Genomic DNA, 16,909 nt, shown 5'->3' on the forward strand with positions numbered 1-16,909 from the left:
CTACTCCTTTACCGGGGGCGTCGATCGGCTGGGATCAACGGCTGGAACGCCAGGGCGGGAGCTAGGGCAGGAACTGAATGGCACACGGACGGCTCAGATCGCAGTGCGACCTGGCCTTGGTCTATATAAATATGCAACCCCGCCGCAGCCACGGAGCCCCTTACTCGCAGAAACCCTAGCAGATCGCTCGAGCCCTCCGCCGCCGCCGCGCCTTCAGCTCTCTCCTTCCTTCACCGATTCAAGTAACGTGTCGTTCATTCCTTTGCGCTTCTGTACTTCCGTCCGTCGATATGATCTTCTTACTGCATAGTGTTGTTCGTATGCTGCACTCCATTAGATGTTGAAGAAATGGGATTTTAGTTGGGCCATGTGCTAGGAAGTTACATTTTTTGCTTGCGTGTCCGGGGTTGTTCTTGTTGCTGACAGCTTTGTAGGTGCACCTTGTCACGATGCTCTGGTTTCAGTAAAACATCTCGGTATAGTTGCAAGTTAGCTAGTCGGTTTCGTAGATCCAAAAATGAATGAATGCGATGCTAAGATTTCACTGCCATAGAAATATGTATGTACTACGTGGTTCTTACTGGAATGTAGATAACTTTCTTTGTCCTCGTAAAAGGAATTTATCATCTATTATTGTTGCACTTAAATGCCCTTAGTTGTCTTGATTTGTAAGAAAAGCTAATGAGATTTGATGTAGGTTAATAGTTTGCATTCATAACTGATGCTTCGTTGATTGTGACTTCTCGAATTTAGTTGGCTGTAATGTTGAGGTCACACAGGCTTAATTTGTTCCTTTGCTATCTGTCCAGGATGAAGTTCATCGCTGCCTATCTGCTTGCTTACCTCTCTGGCAACGCCAGCCCCTCTGCAGAGGACCTGACATCCATTCTTGAGTCAGGTAATTTTGTCTTACTGGGCGGCCTACATTAGTTTTCGTCCTACTGTTTTCTTCTACTGCAAAAGACATCTGTGGTTCCTACATTTTATGCTACTATTTGTTATTATCATTATGTAATGTTTAGCAATAGTTACCTACACCTGAAATGTGTCTTACCAATGAAAGCAACCTCTATGGCTTTAGTTGTACTGATATAGGGTAGAATGTGCTTAGTTCTGACAGATGGGAGATTGTATCTGTAGTAACGGTCACTGGTATGTAATGTGTTGTTCTTCTTTGTTTTCTAGTGTTAGCTTGTAATCTTACCGTTACACTGTTGCAGTTGGTTGTGAAATCGACAATGAGAAGATGGAACTCATGCTGTCCCAAGTGAAGGGCAAGGACATCACTGAGCTCTTGGCTGCTGGTAGGGAGAAGTTTGCTGCGGTTCCATCTGGTGGTGGTGGTGTGGCTGTTTCAGCCGCTGCTCCTGCTGCTGGTGGTGCTGCTGCCCCTGCAGCTGAGTCGAAGAAAGAAGAGAAGGTCGTGGAGAAGGAAGAGAGTGATGATGTAAGATCACTATTCCCACCTGTCCCCTTGTTACGAACTTGTATCATCTCTATAATAACTGGCCTTGCAGATTATGAACCTGATAATGTTCTTGTTTTGATGTTGTTTTCATTCATTTTTTAAGATAATGTACTAACTGTTTGTGCGTCTGCTTCTACTTGCAGGACATGGGCTTCAGTCTGTTCGACTAAGTCGTGGGGCATCTTGTGTCTGCAGTATCTATCCTTGGCCAGGAAACTAGAGTCAATGATGTTTTAGCCTTTATTTAGCTGAGTTGTGAAACGCTGGCAAGACAATGTTTTGATATGTAATTCAGCCCCTGGTTGCTGGTTGATTTACTGGTGAACCATACCTTTGCTATCCAATTTTGGTGCTTTAACAATGCATTGTTTTGATATGTTCTGCCTGTTCCATGTATCCTCTATGGCTTCCCCATTTTCTTAAGTGTTTGGTCGACCTAATTCAGATTTCTTTGTAAATCGGCACATCCTTGAGTGTTAAGTGCCATGGTCGTTACAGCAAAGCAAATCTCATTCTGCTTAGTACACCAAAGGATTTTCATAGGAACTTTGGAGTTTGATTCATGGGATTGAATCCCATAGAAGTTTGTTTTTTCTACTTGCTAGGATTTTTGACACCCACTCAAACCTCTAAAAGAATTTGTACGTTTTTCCTATGATGCAATCAAACAAACAATAATCCTGTAGGTTTCTGTATGTACTAATCTCTAGAAGGACATATATTTAGGAACTAGGGTTGTAGATTAGTAATATTGGGAACGTAGGTTAGTGCAATATTGGTTCATCAATGAGGTAGCACAAGTTAATTCATGTGAGAGCATGACCTATTTTCATTTTGGAAGAAATTTCACCATAAAAAGATTTCATCGAGGCCTGTCAATGGTATCTGAAATTCAGTGATAAAACGATTTGTGATTTGGACACACAAGATATTTCATTTTGAAAAACAGGATCAATGAAAAAAAAACACAAACAGCCTTCTTGAGTGTCCCATTTCTGAAACTGCATGGCCATGCTTATGATTAAAGAGTTAATCATATTTGGAAGACTTTGATGCAAGTACCGAGAAAGAGGTGGAACATGGATGAGTACCTCGTCTTGAGCTTGAAATATCGTGAGGAAAAAGGATTAGATAAAGGGAAATGATAGATAAAATAGCTTCTTAAATATTTGCCCGGGTCCGGTGTCGATTATTGACGTGAAAGTAATCTTGGGCATGACCATATATGTACATGTACTTGTAGGATCAAACACTCAAGGGGTGAGAACTATTATAGTGACCGAGCCGAAAATGGTGTCTCGCTCTTCCTCTCGCCCCTTCCCTCATCCTCGCGCGAAGCAACGAAGCCGCCATTAAAACCCAACCCCCAGCTTCCCACCCACCCCCGCATCTCACCGAGCTCTCCCCATTCCAAATCCCCATATGAGAAACCACATGGCTGAAGCGCGTCGCCGCGGCGTGCGGGTGCGTCGACTTGCGCCGGTGGCACGGGTAGCGGAGCCGCGGGCTCTTCCACCCCCTGCACCGGTGCCGCTGCCCGAGATCGACCTGCACTCGCCGCGAGATGTGACGGGTGGTGCTGGAACGCTTCCCCGACCGCGACGAGTGGAGGGAGATCCACCTCCACATCCTCCACCACGCGAACTTCGTCGAGCGGGCGCGCTTCATCGGAGACGACGGCTGCGAGGATGTGGGGCTCCTCTTCTGGGCAATCCAGGAGGCGGAGTCGTCAGATCCGCGACATGCTGCCCGCTGGGAGAACTCCAGGACGGCGGATCCTTCAAGGCTCAACATCCGCCCGCCGTCAAGGGCATCGCCAACATTCCGCCGGAGTTTCTCCCACCGGGGACCGTCTGGCGCCCGCGCCGACAATAGATCGACTGCCCGACTGGTTCAGACACAGCGACGACCCATCGACCCCCCCCCCCCCCGCCCTGGCCTGGTGAGTTAGGTATGCATCTGCGCATTGATTTAAATCTTAAGGCTAGATTGCGGGATTTTCGGTTGCGTCATCGAGGGATGCGAGATTATGCTACTCTCTCCTTCCATCTATATAGGGCCTAATGCGTTTTTCAAGGCTAATTTTGACCAAATATTAGAGCAATAATATATGACATGCAACTTACACAAAGCACATCGGGAAATTCGTGTGTGAAAGGAGCTTTCAATGATATAATTTTCACATTGTGCATGTCATGTACTATTAATCTTGTCAATAATCAAAGGCGGTCTTAAAAAATGCATTAGGCCCTATATAGATGGAAGGAGGGAGTATTTCGAATCCTCATTCACATGAACAAGAGTCGCTGGTAGAGTCGAGGGTTTTCCCTCCGGGTTCTAGTAATGATAAGGAATGTGTGACTGCTTCTGGAGCCGGTGAGACCTCGTCGGAGTTGGTTTTCGGCGAGGGGCTCGGCCATAGTTTCAAATCTGACATCAAAACAGGGGCGGCGACTCCCTGTCGTTCCTCCCTTGTGTCTCCAGCTTTGCCTGGCCCCACACTCAGTTTACGTGTTGTTGGGAAGAAAGCGGGTAGGGCGAGAGGGTTACGTAAAGTCGAATCCCTAGAAAACATGGAGGAACACTTTGGCCAACTCTGGCTCGTTCCTCCCCCCCCCCCCGCCGTCCACATAGAAACCCTACCCAGCAGCCACCAGATCCTCCAAAAACCGGATTCCTTTGCTGGATCTGGAGAGATTTGGTCGAGAACAAGTCCTTTTCGGCCGCGGATTGCTTTCCTGCATCCCATCGACCATTTGACCCGCCTCCAAAGCAAGTCAAGGTGGTTCGCGAGGGGATTGGGCCTGGTTCAATCTCCTTTGCGGAGGCTGTCAAGAGAGGGTTGAAGATGGCCGATCGCCATGCAGGAGGGGGCAACAATCTTGCTGCTGGCTAGTCAAAAGGGGCAGGCCAGAAATAAACTACGTTCGTTGGGTGGAAGCCAGTTGCGCCTGCAGTTAAAGAACAAGCTCCTACCCCCAAGCCCACCAAATCTACAGCCTCAACTGCTGGTTCCGCTCAGGTACAATCATCCCAGTCTATAGAGGTTGAAATGGAACAAGTCCTTGATCCTAGGTATAAGGATACTGCGTGAAGCCGAAGGCCTGTTTTATTTGTCAGCAGAATCACAATATGAACAACTACGCAGCATGGTCTAAGATTCAACCTACTGGTGCCTTTTTTGGTAGTGGAACTCAAGGCCTTGGTTTTTACCATGTGGATGTCCCTGTTGCTAATGAATCTAAGTGGTTAAATTTCCAGAACTGTGCGGTGGTTAATATCTTAAAAGGAGAAGTAGATTGTGCTAAACTGATGGAACTACTGTCTGCTACCTTTTGCAAAACTAAACACTGGGCTTGGCAAATCAGGGGGCTCTCCAGCAAGACCTTTTTGGTCAGACCCCCCCTCTGGAAGAAAGTGGAAGACCTCATCGAGATGCCTGGATTCTCCCTCCCACAAGATGTGAATGTGACATTAACTGAATGGAAGGGTGGATGTGAACCTTTTGGAGAGTTGATTGAAGCCTGGGTACTGATTGAGGGGATTCCCCCAAAGTGGTGCACTTGGAAAGTGTTTGCCCAGATTGCTTCACTATTTGGGGTGCTTACAGATGTGGATTGGAATGGGATGTTTAGAACTTTTTTTGAGAATGTCAGAATCAAAATAGCCTGCAGAGATCCAACCAAGATCCCTTTTGAGAGACTGATTGAGATGAAGAAAAAAGTATTCCTACTTGGCTTCACTGTTGAGGGGTTTGAACAAACTGGGGGTGCTGACTCTGTCATTGATATAGATGAGGATGATGATGGTAATGAGGAGGATGAGGGAGCTGAAGAAGAATAAGTTGAAAAAGATACTGGAACTCAAGGAGAACATGCTTCTGAAGGGTCAGGTGGTGATCTGGCCATTAATGAGCTTGACAGAGCAAATTTCTCAGCTAAACATGTGTCCTCAAAAAAATATGGTGCTCAAAAGTTGGTGGTTACACCTACGGAATATGAACATGATGCTGATCAGGAGAATTTCATTATGGAATGTGCTTTGGTGGCTGTTGATCTTGATGGTGCATCTTCTGATGGATACAAACTTAAGTCTGGTTGTGTTGGTAACTTTACAGAACAGAACCAAAAAACTGATGGGGAGGGGAAGGGGGATGAAGGAGTGGTGACCAAGAAACCCCTTCTCCTCTTAGAAAGAAGGCTACACATAAAACTCCTAATCAAAGTGCTGGTAGTATGGAATACTGTGAGGGTCTATTAAGATCAGTGGACATATCTGATTCTGATAATGAGGGACCAAAAGAAGAAGAGTTGGGGGTTCTCCCTCATGAGGCTGTACAAATCCTACAAAGTGAGACCTAGAAGAGGTCCCTGCTGGAGTCACTTAACCAAACCCAAAAAGATGAGGCCATTCATGAGAAGAAACCAAGATGGGGCCCTATGCTAGCTCAAAGGCCTGCTATGGGAGGACATGTCAATATGAACATCATGGAGAAAGCTGATGCATACAAAAGGAAGAAGAACCTGGAAATCCCACAAACTTTTAAAGGTAAATCCTTTTCTACTATGGATAAATTTGTCCTTGCTAATCAAATGAATCAAATGAACTTGATAATGGGGGGGTGATATTCAAAAGAGTCTCACCATTGATGAGATGATAGGTGTGGAGAAAGAGAGATGTTTGGTGTTTGCCAATAATAACCCTGAAATAGTCCTTCCTGATAATCTTGATATTGACTCTAGTGAGTTAGTTAGTACACCTGAGGGTGCTCTCCCCCTGGAGCCAGTTAGCACTTCTGATGCTACTAGGGGGACACCTGCTGTTCTAACTAAAGCTAGGCCTTGTGGCCTATCCCATCCTTTCAAAATTAATTAATTATGATAGGTCTCATTTGGAATATTAGAGGTCTAGGGCAACATGGAAAGATACAGTGCATGTGTGATGCTATTGCTAAGTCTGATCCTGATTTTATTGGTTTTCAAGAAACAAAGAGGGAGAATATTTCGGAGGGTCTCCTCAAAGCTATTGATAGATTTGATAATTTTGTGTGGCATTTTTTGCCAGCTGATAATACTACTGGGGGAATCCTTGTGGGTTTTAAGAAACTGATGTTTGAGGTAGTGGGTTTTATTAACCAAAGATTTTCTATTATTGCTACTGTTAAAGATAAATCTGATGGTTTTGTCTGGCAGATGGTATTAGTGTATGGATCTGCTTACCCTGAATTAAAGGTAGATTTTATAGCCGAGCTACATGATACTTTATCAAATGCTTCTTATCCTATCATGATTTTTGGTGATTTCAACCTGATTAGGAATGACAAAGAGAAAAGTAGTGGCTTAGTGAATCAACAGACTGCTTTCTTGTTTAATGATTGGATCAACAGATGGGCCTTGATGGAGATTTCTGTCTCTAACAGGATGTTTACCTGGTCTAATAACCAGGCTTCCTGTATGTTTGCTGTGCTAGATAGAGTGTTCATTTCTTTGAACTGGGACACCCATTTCCCTTTTTCTACCTTGTCTGCCCTTCCTAGAGTAGGGAGTGATCATGCTCCTTTGGTCCTGGATACTGGTGCTAGAGCCCCATCCAACCCCAAACCTTTTAGGTTTGAGAAATGGTGGCTCTCCCAACCAGGTTTTCATCAAATGGTCTCAGAAGCCTGGAATTCCGTGTCATCATCTAAATCCTCAGCTGATAACTGGATGCTTAAGACTAGAATTCTTAGGAAGAAAACTAAGGGGTGGAGTATTAATAGAGATGCAGTGTTGAAGAAAAAGAAGAGGGCACTCCTTTTGGAGTTTGACACTCTTGATGTCTTGTCTGAAACTCAACAACTATCTGTGCTTGACTATGACAGAATGAAAGAGATTAAAAAAGAACTGGAAGAAGTGTGGAAGAAAGAGGAGACAGCTCTTTGGCAGAGATCTAGGGATAGGAAAATTTTAGAAGGGGATAGAAATAATGCTTATTTCCAAGCCCTGGCTAACCACAGACACAGGAAGAATCATCTTTCTGAACTAAACAGTCCTAGTGGTGTGGTGTGGTCACTTCGACCAAAGAGATGCTTGAGGTTGCTACCTCTTTTTACAAAGATCTGTTTGCCTTTGAACCCAAACCTGACACCCATCTAGATGCTAACTTTTGGTATGAGGATGAATTAGTTAGTAATGATGAGAGAGAGCATCTAGAGAGACCTTTTTCTGAAGAGGAAATCAAACAAGTTGTGATGAGCTCTTATGCTAGTGGTGCCCCTGGCCCTGAAGGCCTATCCTTTTTATTTTATCAAACCTTTTGGGAGTTGATCAAAAAAGATTTTATGTGGATGGTTAGAGACTTTGAGAATGGTAATCTTGATATATATAAGTTGAATCATGCCATTATTACCCTCATTCCAAAAATTCCTATGGCTAGAGATATGAAGAACTTTAGGCCTATCAGCCTTAGCGATTGTGCTATTAATTTTTTTTCTAAAGCTATGACTACCAGGGTCTCCCCCCTATGTGACAAGCTTATCTCTTCCAACCAAACTGCTTTCATTAAGGGCAGATTCATTTTGGAAAGTGTGGTTATGGCTCATGAGGTCATTCATGAAATTCATAGGTCTGGTTCAGCTGGTTTAATTCTTAAACTTGATTATGAAAAAGCATATGATAGAGTTAGTTGGGAATTCTTGAAGGAAATGCTTCTTTCTAGAGGCTTTGGTAGTAAATGGGTGGAGTGGGTGATGTCTACTATTTATCAAGGGACCTTTCAGGTCAGGATTAATGACTCTAATGGTCCCCAGTTCTCTGGGGGAAAGGCTTGAAACAGGGTGATCCCCACTCACTCCTCCTGTTCAATTTGGTAGCTGATGTTTTCTCTAAAATGCTTCACAAAGCTGCCAATAATGGTTTAGTCTGTGGACTGTTACCTTAGACTTTTCCAGGTGGGGTCATCAGTCTACAGTATGCTGATGATACCGTTCTATTCTTGGATAACTCATTGGAGTATGCCAATAATTTGAAATGGATTCTATCCTGTTTTGAAAACTTATCTGGTTTGAAAATTAATTTTCATAAAAGTGATCTTCATGCTATTAATATTTCTGAGCAGATATCTAATGACTTTGCCTAGGTTTTCTGCTGCCAGCTTGGGGATTTCCCCTTTAAATATTTAGGTGTCCCCTCCACTTTAAAAAACTTAGAAGGGAGGACATCCAACCCATTATTGATAGAATTATCAAGAACATCTCTGGGTGGTTAGGGAGATTTCTCTCATATGGGGGTAAACTGATTCTGCTCACTACTTGCATTGCCAGCATTCCTGCGTACCTAATGTCTATTATGAAATTTCCCAAGTGGGCTATTGACATGATCACGTCGCAATTGTCTCAGTTCTTCTGGGAAAATATGGGTGATAATCATAAATATCACCTTGCTAACCGGGGGTTGATCTCCGGAAGGAAAGAGTTTGGGGGTATGGGGGTTCCCAACCTTAGAGAATTCAACCTGGCCCTTCTGGCCTCTTGGGGGAAGAGGTTTTATGATGAGAGTGATAGTGATTGGAAGAAGATGTTGACCTACAAATACAACACTGCTTGTATCTCTTTAACACTAGGGTGGCCTTGGGGTCTCCATTTATGAAAAGTCTATCTTGGGCTCTTACAGCCTCTAAGAACTTTTATAGATGGACCCTTGGAGATGGTAAAAGCATTGCCTTCTGGCATGACATATGGACTGTGGATTGCTCTCTTAAAACTGCCTTTTGGGATTTGTTTACTATTTTTCAACAACAAGATGCTACCCTTGCGCAGGTATGGGTGAATGGCGAATTACGTCTGACTTTTAGGAGATGTGTTGAGGAAAGCACCTTAATTAGATGGAAGGAACTTATTAAGATTGTTGAGCTAGTGTGTCTATCTGATTCCCCAGACCAGCCTATCTGGATGCTAGAATCTTCTAGCAAGTACTCTGTTAAGTCCTTTTACAAGCTAATTAACTTGGGGGGGGGGGGGGTAGTTTCTACTATCCGAGATGATATCTGGAAAATCAAAGTCCCACCCAATATACATGTTTTTCTTTGGTTGATTTACTATAATAAGAGCTTAACTAGAGATAATCTTGCCAAACGCAGGCATGTAGACGACATGTCCTGTGTCTTCTGCAGTGAGCCTGAAACTATTCAGCATCTATTTTTTGATTGCATTGTTGCTAGACATGTTGGGATTTAGTACCTGATAGCTTTAATGTTATTGCACCTGATTCCTTTGTTCTGTTGGCTTCCTTCTGGAAGAAGAGAAAAAGTTGTGAAGCTTTAAACATTGTTACTGTTGCTACCTTGTGGAGCTTATGGCGTTTCCGAAATGACTTTGTCTTTCAGGGGCGAAGATGGCAAAGTATACGATGTGTTATGGACCTGTTGGGGGCAACGATCAGACAGTGGAAAATCCTATGTTTAGAGGCTCAGGGTGCGCTTCTCCTCCGGTGCTTAAGGCTATTGGACAACCGAAGAGGGGAATTGCTTAGAATTGCATCGCGCTAAAATGCTGCTTATCCAAGGGGCATCGCTGGGTTGTGTCTCTGTCAGCTTGCATATCTTAGCTTTGATCTTGTAAAGTAGGCTGGCATGTCACCGCCTTGTTATGTATCCTGCTTAGTTTCTGCCTCAAACTTGTAATAGGGCAGTTTAAAATCTTGCTTTCCGTCTGTGGCAGCTACTCTCCGGTTGCCGCCGAGCGCTGTTAACAGTTTGTGTGACGTTTGCCTTGGCTTTAATATAAAGTTGGGGAAGGAGGAAGCCCCTTTTGGTTCAATAAAAAGAACTATTATAGTGAAAGAAGAGTGATAAAGAGAGGAAATCGGGCCAGAAAGAGTTTACTAGTTGCATCGGTCCGAAAGAGGCGTTTCGGTGCCCAGGCTCATCTGCACCCGGTTAGAAAAAAATTCGTAAAAAAATTCAAAGCAAATTAAAAAAATTCCATTTTTTTGTGTGGTACAAAATTTGATGCGTGAAACCCGCTCCAAATTTCACGTTATTTGGACATCTAAGCGCTCTCAGCAAAAAAAGACAAATCGGGTCAAAACAGTAAACATTTTTACAGACCCTCAATTTATCATTTTTGCTGAGAGCAGCTCATATATTCAAATGACTTGAAATTTGGAGTGGGTCTCACGCAACAGATTGTCTACCACACATAAAAAATTTGGATTTTTTCAAAATTTTCTAGTATTTGTTTTGATTTTTTTTCGTCAGTGCTGGTACAGATGAGCTCGAGTGCAAAGATGAATTTTCGCATCGGTCCACCATATATTATTGAGTACGAAACTTTATAGATGACATACTCAATATATTTGCCTCAACCTTCTCTACACTATTCCATTTTAATACATCAACTGCATCTTTCCAAATTAGATTTTTTTAAATGTAAGAAAAGTACTACCTCCGTCCGTGTTTAAAGGTCTGCTGGTCACGAAGCTCTGTCCGGAAAATTAGACCGCTAGAGCTAAGCCTGCACCAATGAATGCGCTTTTATTTTCTTATTCCTAGGCTGCACACCTTGTTTCCCGTGCATACTGATGAGGTTCGTTCCTGGCCGCGCATGATGTGCCTCATTTTTTGCGTGTGTAGTAAATCTTTGCATGCAAGCATTGCAGAGCAAAAACCTTATTATTTTTTCACTTACCCTCTGCTGGATTGAAGGTGGCTGATTGACGTGTTTAAGCTTTAATTTTCAGACATATGTTTCAGTAGTGCCTTTGGTCCTGCCAAAGTGGTCCTTGGTCCTAATAAACCTGTACGGAGGTGATATTTCTTTCACAATGGTACCAATGCGGTAAATATAATTACAATAAAATAACATTCTTTAATTTCATGTGCAACACAAAGAATTAGCCTGGGGCTTATGTGCGTTTAACAGATAGCCCGATGACTAATCTATTACAAGGGTGAAGCAGCAATACAACTTAGTCAGAGAATTTAACTGCAAAGGAATCAAAGGGATAAGGCTCCCATCTTTTTATGTACGTGATGCCGCTTTGAGGATGCACTCTTAGAACCGATTTACTTGTCACATGAGCTAAAATATACATCGACGCCTCCTAAAAATGTTTAAAAATTCCTGGTTTAGTGCAGGGTAGACCAGGCACGGAGCATTGGAGTTTTTCTAAACTTTTTGCAGGGTCAAAAGGACGTTCAAGTGCAGATTCAAGCCTCCACCCCGATCACACAATATCCTCTTCAAGCTGAAGCCCTTGCTCTTCTTCTTGCAGCCAAAGTGGCTCATATTTTGCAGGTGGATCAATCAACCTTTCTCACTGTCTGTCTATCTGCCGCGAAGGTGGCTGCGACCAAAAGTATTTCATAAGACTGTATTCGATGGACTACCAGAACTACTCTTGTTGATTTGTTCAGAACAACGAACGATCTTCATGCACATATATAGGGAGATCAATGGGATTGCGCATAATGTTGCTCATTAGGTTCTCACTTATGCATCGGAACCTGTTTTTAGTTGCTTTGGTTCCGCTCATAGGAACATATCCTGCCCTGTAATCTCTCTTCTTTGTAACCTCAATCTACATGGTTTTGTACTACATGTTGTACACTGTTATTGAGCTGAATGAAATTTGGCGTTGTGGGCGCCTTTCCTTGTTAAAAAAAAAGAATGTTACTCCTTCTTTTTTGTTCTTAAAAAGGCCCGTGTGTACCTTTAGATAGACAATTTGACCAATACAATATAAAATATATGCCACGAAAGTTATGGCACTAGAAAATATAATATTTAAAGTTTCTTTTAGGATGAAGCGGCAATACAACGAACTTGGAGGACTTGATAAGGAACCAAAGGGATAAGGCTCCCATCGTTCTCACCGTTCTAATTTGAAGTTTCTAATGTCAATCCCTATTGGCACTTAAGGCACTCCTTCCTACTATTTTTGCAAAATCAATAGGGGTATAATCAAGCTTTATTCATCAAGGCCGGGGAATGTCGGGATACAGTTCTAGTCATGGGATTGGCTGAACCAGACGTGGCGTCCCAGACCTAATGAAAGAGATAAGTTGGCTAACATATGTGCTTGTTGGAAGACAAATCAATATTTTTTATTTCTGTTTTTATGAGTATACACATTATTACCTCTGTAGTAATTGTGTTTTGATGTTTTAATTAGTGTTTGAGCCAAGTAAGACCTTTGAGATGGTCTACAGTGATAGGTGATTTGATCTTGCTGAAAAACAGAAACTTTTGCGCTCATTGAGAGAATTTTAAAAAGATCCACAGAAATGTGATTTTGATCTGACTTTTTTTACACAAGATTGATATACAAATTGCCTAGATTGTCCTAATTTTTCAGTATTTTCCGAGTTACAGAAGTATACAAAGTTTTCAGATTGCTATAGTCTGTTTTGTTTTTGACAGATTCTGTTTTCTATGTGTTATTTGCTTATCTTGATGAATCTATGGATAGTATCGGGGTGGGGGGGGGGGGGCTGTTCGAACCATGGAGAAGTTGGAATACAATAGATATTATGCCATTATAAATTTAGAATGAGTTCACAACAACACCTAAAGTGGTGATTTACTTTATTATACTAACGGATCTCATGAGTTTTCTCTTGAGTTTTGTGTTGTGAAGTTTTCAAGTTTTTGGTAAAGATTTGATGGACTATGGAATAAGGGGTGGAAAGAGCCTAAGATTGGGGATGACCAAGGCACCCCAAGGTAATATTTAATGACAACCAAGTATCTAAGCTTGGGGATTCCCCGGATGGCATCCCCGCTTTCGTCTTTGTTTCATCGGTAAATTTACTTGAGGCTATATTTTTATTCACCACATGATATGTGTTTTGCTTGGAGCATCTTGTATGATATGAGTCTTTGCTTTTTAGTTTGCCACAATAATCCTTACTGTACACATCTTTTGAGAGGGACACACTTTAATCGTGAATTTATTAGAATACTCTATGTGCTTCACTTATATCTTTTGAGCTAGGCAGTCTGCTCTAGTGCTTCACTTATACTCCCTCCATTCCTAAATATTTGTCTTTCTAGATATTTGAGCAAGTGACTGCATACGGAGCAAAATGAGTGAATCTACAATCTAAAATATGTCTACATACATCCGTATGTGGTAGCCATTTGAAATATCTAGAAAGACAATTATTTAGGAACGGAGGGAGTATCTTTTTAGAGCACATCGTTGGCTTTATTTTATAGAAATTGTTGAACTCTCATTCTCCACTTATATTATTTTGAGAGTCTTTAAATAGCATGGTAATTTGCTTGGGTTATGAATTTAGTCCTAATATGATGGGCATCCAAGAGGGATATAATAAAAACTTCCATATAAAGAGCATTGAATACTATGAGAAGTTTGATTCCTTGCATATTGTTTTGAGATATAAAGATGGTGATGTTAGAGTCATCCTTGTGAGTAATTGTGTATTGATAGAAATACTTGTGTTGAAGTTTGTGATTCCCATAACATGCATGTATGGTGAACCGTTATGTGATGAAGTCAGAGCATGATCTATTTTTTGATTGCCATCCTTCGTGTGGAGGTCGGGAGCGCGCGATGGTTAACTCCTACCAACCTCTCCCCTAGGAGCATGCGTGTAGTACTTTGTTTTGATGGCTAATAAATTTTTTGCAATAAGTATATGAGTTTTTTATGACTATTGTTGAGTCCATGGATTATACACACTCTCACCCTTCCACCATTGCTAGCCTCTCTAGTACCGCGCAACTTTCGTTGGTGCATTAAACCCACCATATACCCTTCCTCAAAACAACCACCATACCTACCTATTATGGCATTTCCATAGCCATTACAAGATATATTGCCATGCAACTTCCATCGTTCCGTGTACTATGACAACCACCATCATTATCATATTGCTTTGCATGATCGTAAGATAGCTAGCATGATGTTTTCATGGCTTGTCCGTTTTATGTCATTTTCTATGATAGATCATTGCACATCCTGGTACACCGCCGGAGGCATTCATATAGTCATATTTTGTTCTAGTATTGAGTTGTAATTCTTGAGTTGTAAGTAAATAAAAGTGTCATCATTATTAGAGCATTGTCCCATATGAGGAAAGGGTGATGCAAGCTATGATCCCATCACAAGTTGGGATGGGTCTCCAGACTTTATAAAAAATAAAAGAGGTCAAAGAATCCCAAATAAAAGAAAAGAGGCCAAAGAAGCCCAAACAAAAAAATGAGAGAAAAGATAGAAGGGACAATGTTACTATCCTTTTTCCACACTTGTGCTTCAAAGTAGCACCATGTTCTTGATGATAGAGAGTCTTATTTTGTCACTTTCATATACTAGTGGGAATTTTTCATTATAGAACTTGGCTTGTATATTCCAATGATGAGCTCCCCCTAGGCTTGCCCTAGGTCTTCAAGGGAAAGCGAGTTGGATGCACACCCGCTTAGTTTCTTTTGAGCTTTCATACACTTATAGCTCTAGTGCATCTGTTGCATGGCAATCCCTACTCACTCACATTGATATCTATTGATGGGCATCTTCATAGCCCATTAATACGCCTAGTTGATGTGAGACTTTCTCCTTCTTTTTGTCTTCTCCACAACCACCATATTCGATTCCACCTATAAGGTATATCCATGTCTCACGCTCACGTATTGCATGAAAGTTGAAAAAAGGTTGAAAAAACTAAAAGAATGAAACAATTGCTTGGCTTGTCATCGGGGTTATGCATGATGAAATACTTTGTGTGATGAAGATGGATCATAGCCAAGCTATATGATTTTGTAGGGATAACTTACTTTGGCCATGTTATTTTGAGAAGACATGATTGCTTTATTAGTATGCTTGAAGTATTATTATTTTTCTGACAATATTGAACTTTTGTTTTGAATCTTATGGATCTGAATATTGATACGTCTCCAACCTATCTATAATTTTTTTATCGTTCTATGCTGTTATATTATCATTCTTGGATGTTTTATAATCATTTTATAGTAAGTTTATATCATTTTTTTGGGACTAACCTATTGACATAGTGCCCAGTGCCAGTTGCTATTTTTGCTTGTTTTTTACTTCGCAAAAATCAATACCAACGGAGTCCAAACGCAGCGAAACTTTTTGGAGAATTTTTCTGGGCCAGAAGACACATGATGGGCCAAAGAAGTACTAGAGGAGTGCCCCGAGGGGGGGGGGCACAACCCACCTGGGCGCGCCTGGGGGCCCATGCGCGCCATGGTGGGTTGTGCCCACCTCGGTGGCCTCCTGCACCGCCTCTTCGCTCTATAAACACCTCAATATTCCAGAAACCCTAGGGGAGTGGACGAAAACACAATTCCAGCTGCCACAAGTTCCAGAAACCACCGATCCAATCTAAACACCATCATGGAGGGGTTCATCATCCTCATTGGGGCCTCTCCGATTATGCGTGAGTAGTTCATTGTAGACGTACGGGTCCATAGTTAGTAGCTAGATGGCTTCTTCTCTCTCTTTTGATTCTCAATACAATGGTCTCTTGGAGATCTATTTGATGTAACTCTTTTTGCGGTGTGTTTGTTGGGATCCGATGAATTTCGAGTTTATGATCAGATCTATGTTTTTATCCATGAAAGTTATTTGAGTCTCTTGATCTCTTATATGCATGATTACTTATAGCCTCGTATTTCTTCTTCGAATCTTTGGTTTAGTTAGGCAGACTAGATCGATTTTTCTTGCCATGGGAAGAGGTGCTTTGTGATGGATTCGATCTTATGGTGCTCAATCCCACTGACAGAAGGGGAAATGACACGCATGTATCATTGCTATTAAGGATAAAAAGATGGGGTCTATTCCTACATGAATAGATCTTGTCTACATCATGTCATCGTTCTTATTGAATTACTCCGTTTCTCCATGAACTTAATACACTAGATGCATGCTGGATAGCGGTCGATGTGTGGAGTAATAGTAGTAGATGCAGTCAGGAGTCGGTCTACTAATCTTGGATGCGATGCCTATATAATTATCATTGCCTGGATATCGTCATAATTATTTGAAGTTCTATCAATTGCCCAACGGTAATTTGTTTACCCATCGTATGCTATTTTCTCGAGAGAAGCCACTAGTGAAATCTACGGCACCCGGGTCTCTTCTTTATCATATTTTCCTCCGAGATCTATTTTTATTTGCTTTTATTTTCAGATCTATTAATCCAACAACCCCAAAATACCTTGCTGCAATTTTTTGTTATTTATTTTATCTCGCGTTCCCGCGAGATATATTTATCCAATCTACCACAATTTTATCTATCTTTTTACCCGAGAGGGATTGACAACCCCTCTTTTACGTCGGGTTGCAAGTATTTGTTCTTTGTGTGCAGGTACCATTCACGTAGTGTTGCGTGGTTCTCCTACTGGTTTGATAACCTTGGTCTCACCGCTGAGGGAAATACCTACAGTAGATGTGCTGCATCATCCCTTCCTCTTTGGGG

At 41.9% G+C, this 16,909-nt stretch overlaps 1 protein-coding gene across 1 annotated transcript; it reads left to right on the forward strand.

Moving 5' to 3' along the window:
- The first annotated feature begins 92 nt into the window (after window positions 1-92).
- LOC123189145 (60S acidic ribosomal protein P2A) lies at window positions 93-1,844 on the forward strand. The gene is made up of 4 exons (XM_044601489.1): window positions 93-242; window positions 810-898; window positions 1,221-1,447; window positions 1,612-1,844. The coding sequence occupies exons 2-4, from the start codon at window positions 811-813 to the stop codon at window positions 1,636-1,638; spliced, it is 342 nt and encodes a 113-aa protein (XP_044457424.1). The 5' UTR covers window positions 93-242; window position 810; the 3' UTR covers window positions 1,639-1,844.
- Window positions 1,845-16,909: the final 15,065 nt, after the last annotated feature.

This window comes from Triticum aestivum, chromosome 2A, assembly GCF_018294505.1.
Source record: "Triticum aestivum cultivar Chinese Spring chromosome 2A, IWGSC CS RefSeq v2.1, whole genome shotgun sequence".
Taxonomy (NCBI): domain Eukaryota; kingdom Viridiplantae; phylum Streptophyta; class Magnoliopsida; order Poales; family Poaceae; genus Triticum; species Triticum aestivum.

Coding starts and splice junctions, on each gene's coding strand:
- LOC123189145 (XM_044601489.1), top strand. CDS start 811: ATGAAGTTCATCGCTGCCTATCTGCTTGCTTACCTCTCTGGCAACGCC. Junction 899..1,220: donor GACATCCATTCTTGAGTCAG/GTAATTTTGTCT, acceptor ACACTGTTGCAG/TTGGTTGTGAAATCGACAAT. Junction 1,448..1,611: donor AGAAGGAAGAGAGTGATGAT/GTAAGATCACTA, acceptor TTCTACTTGCAG/GACATGGGCTTCAGTCTGTT.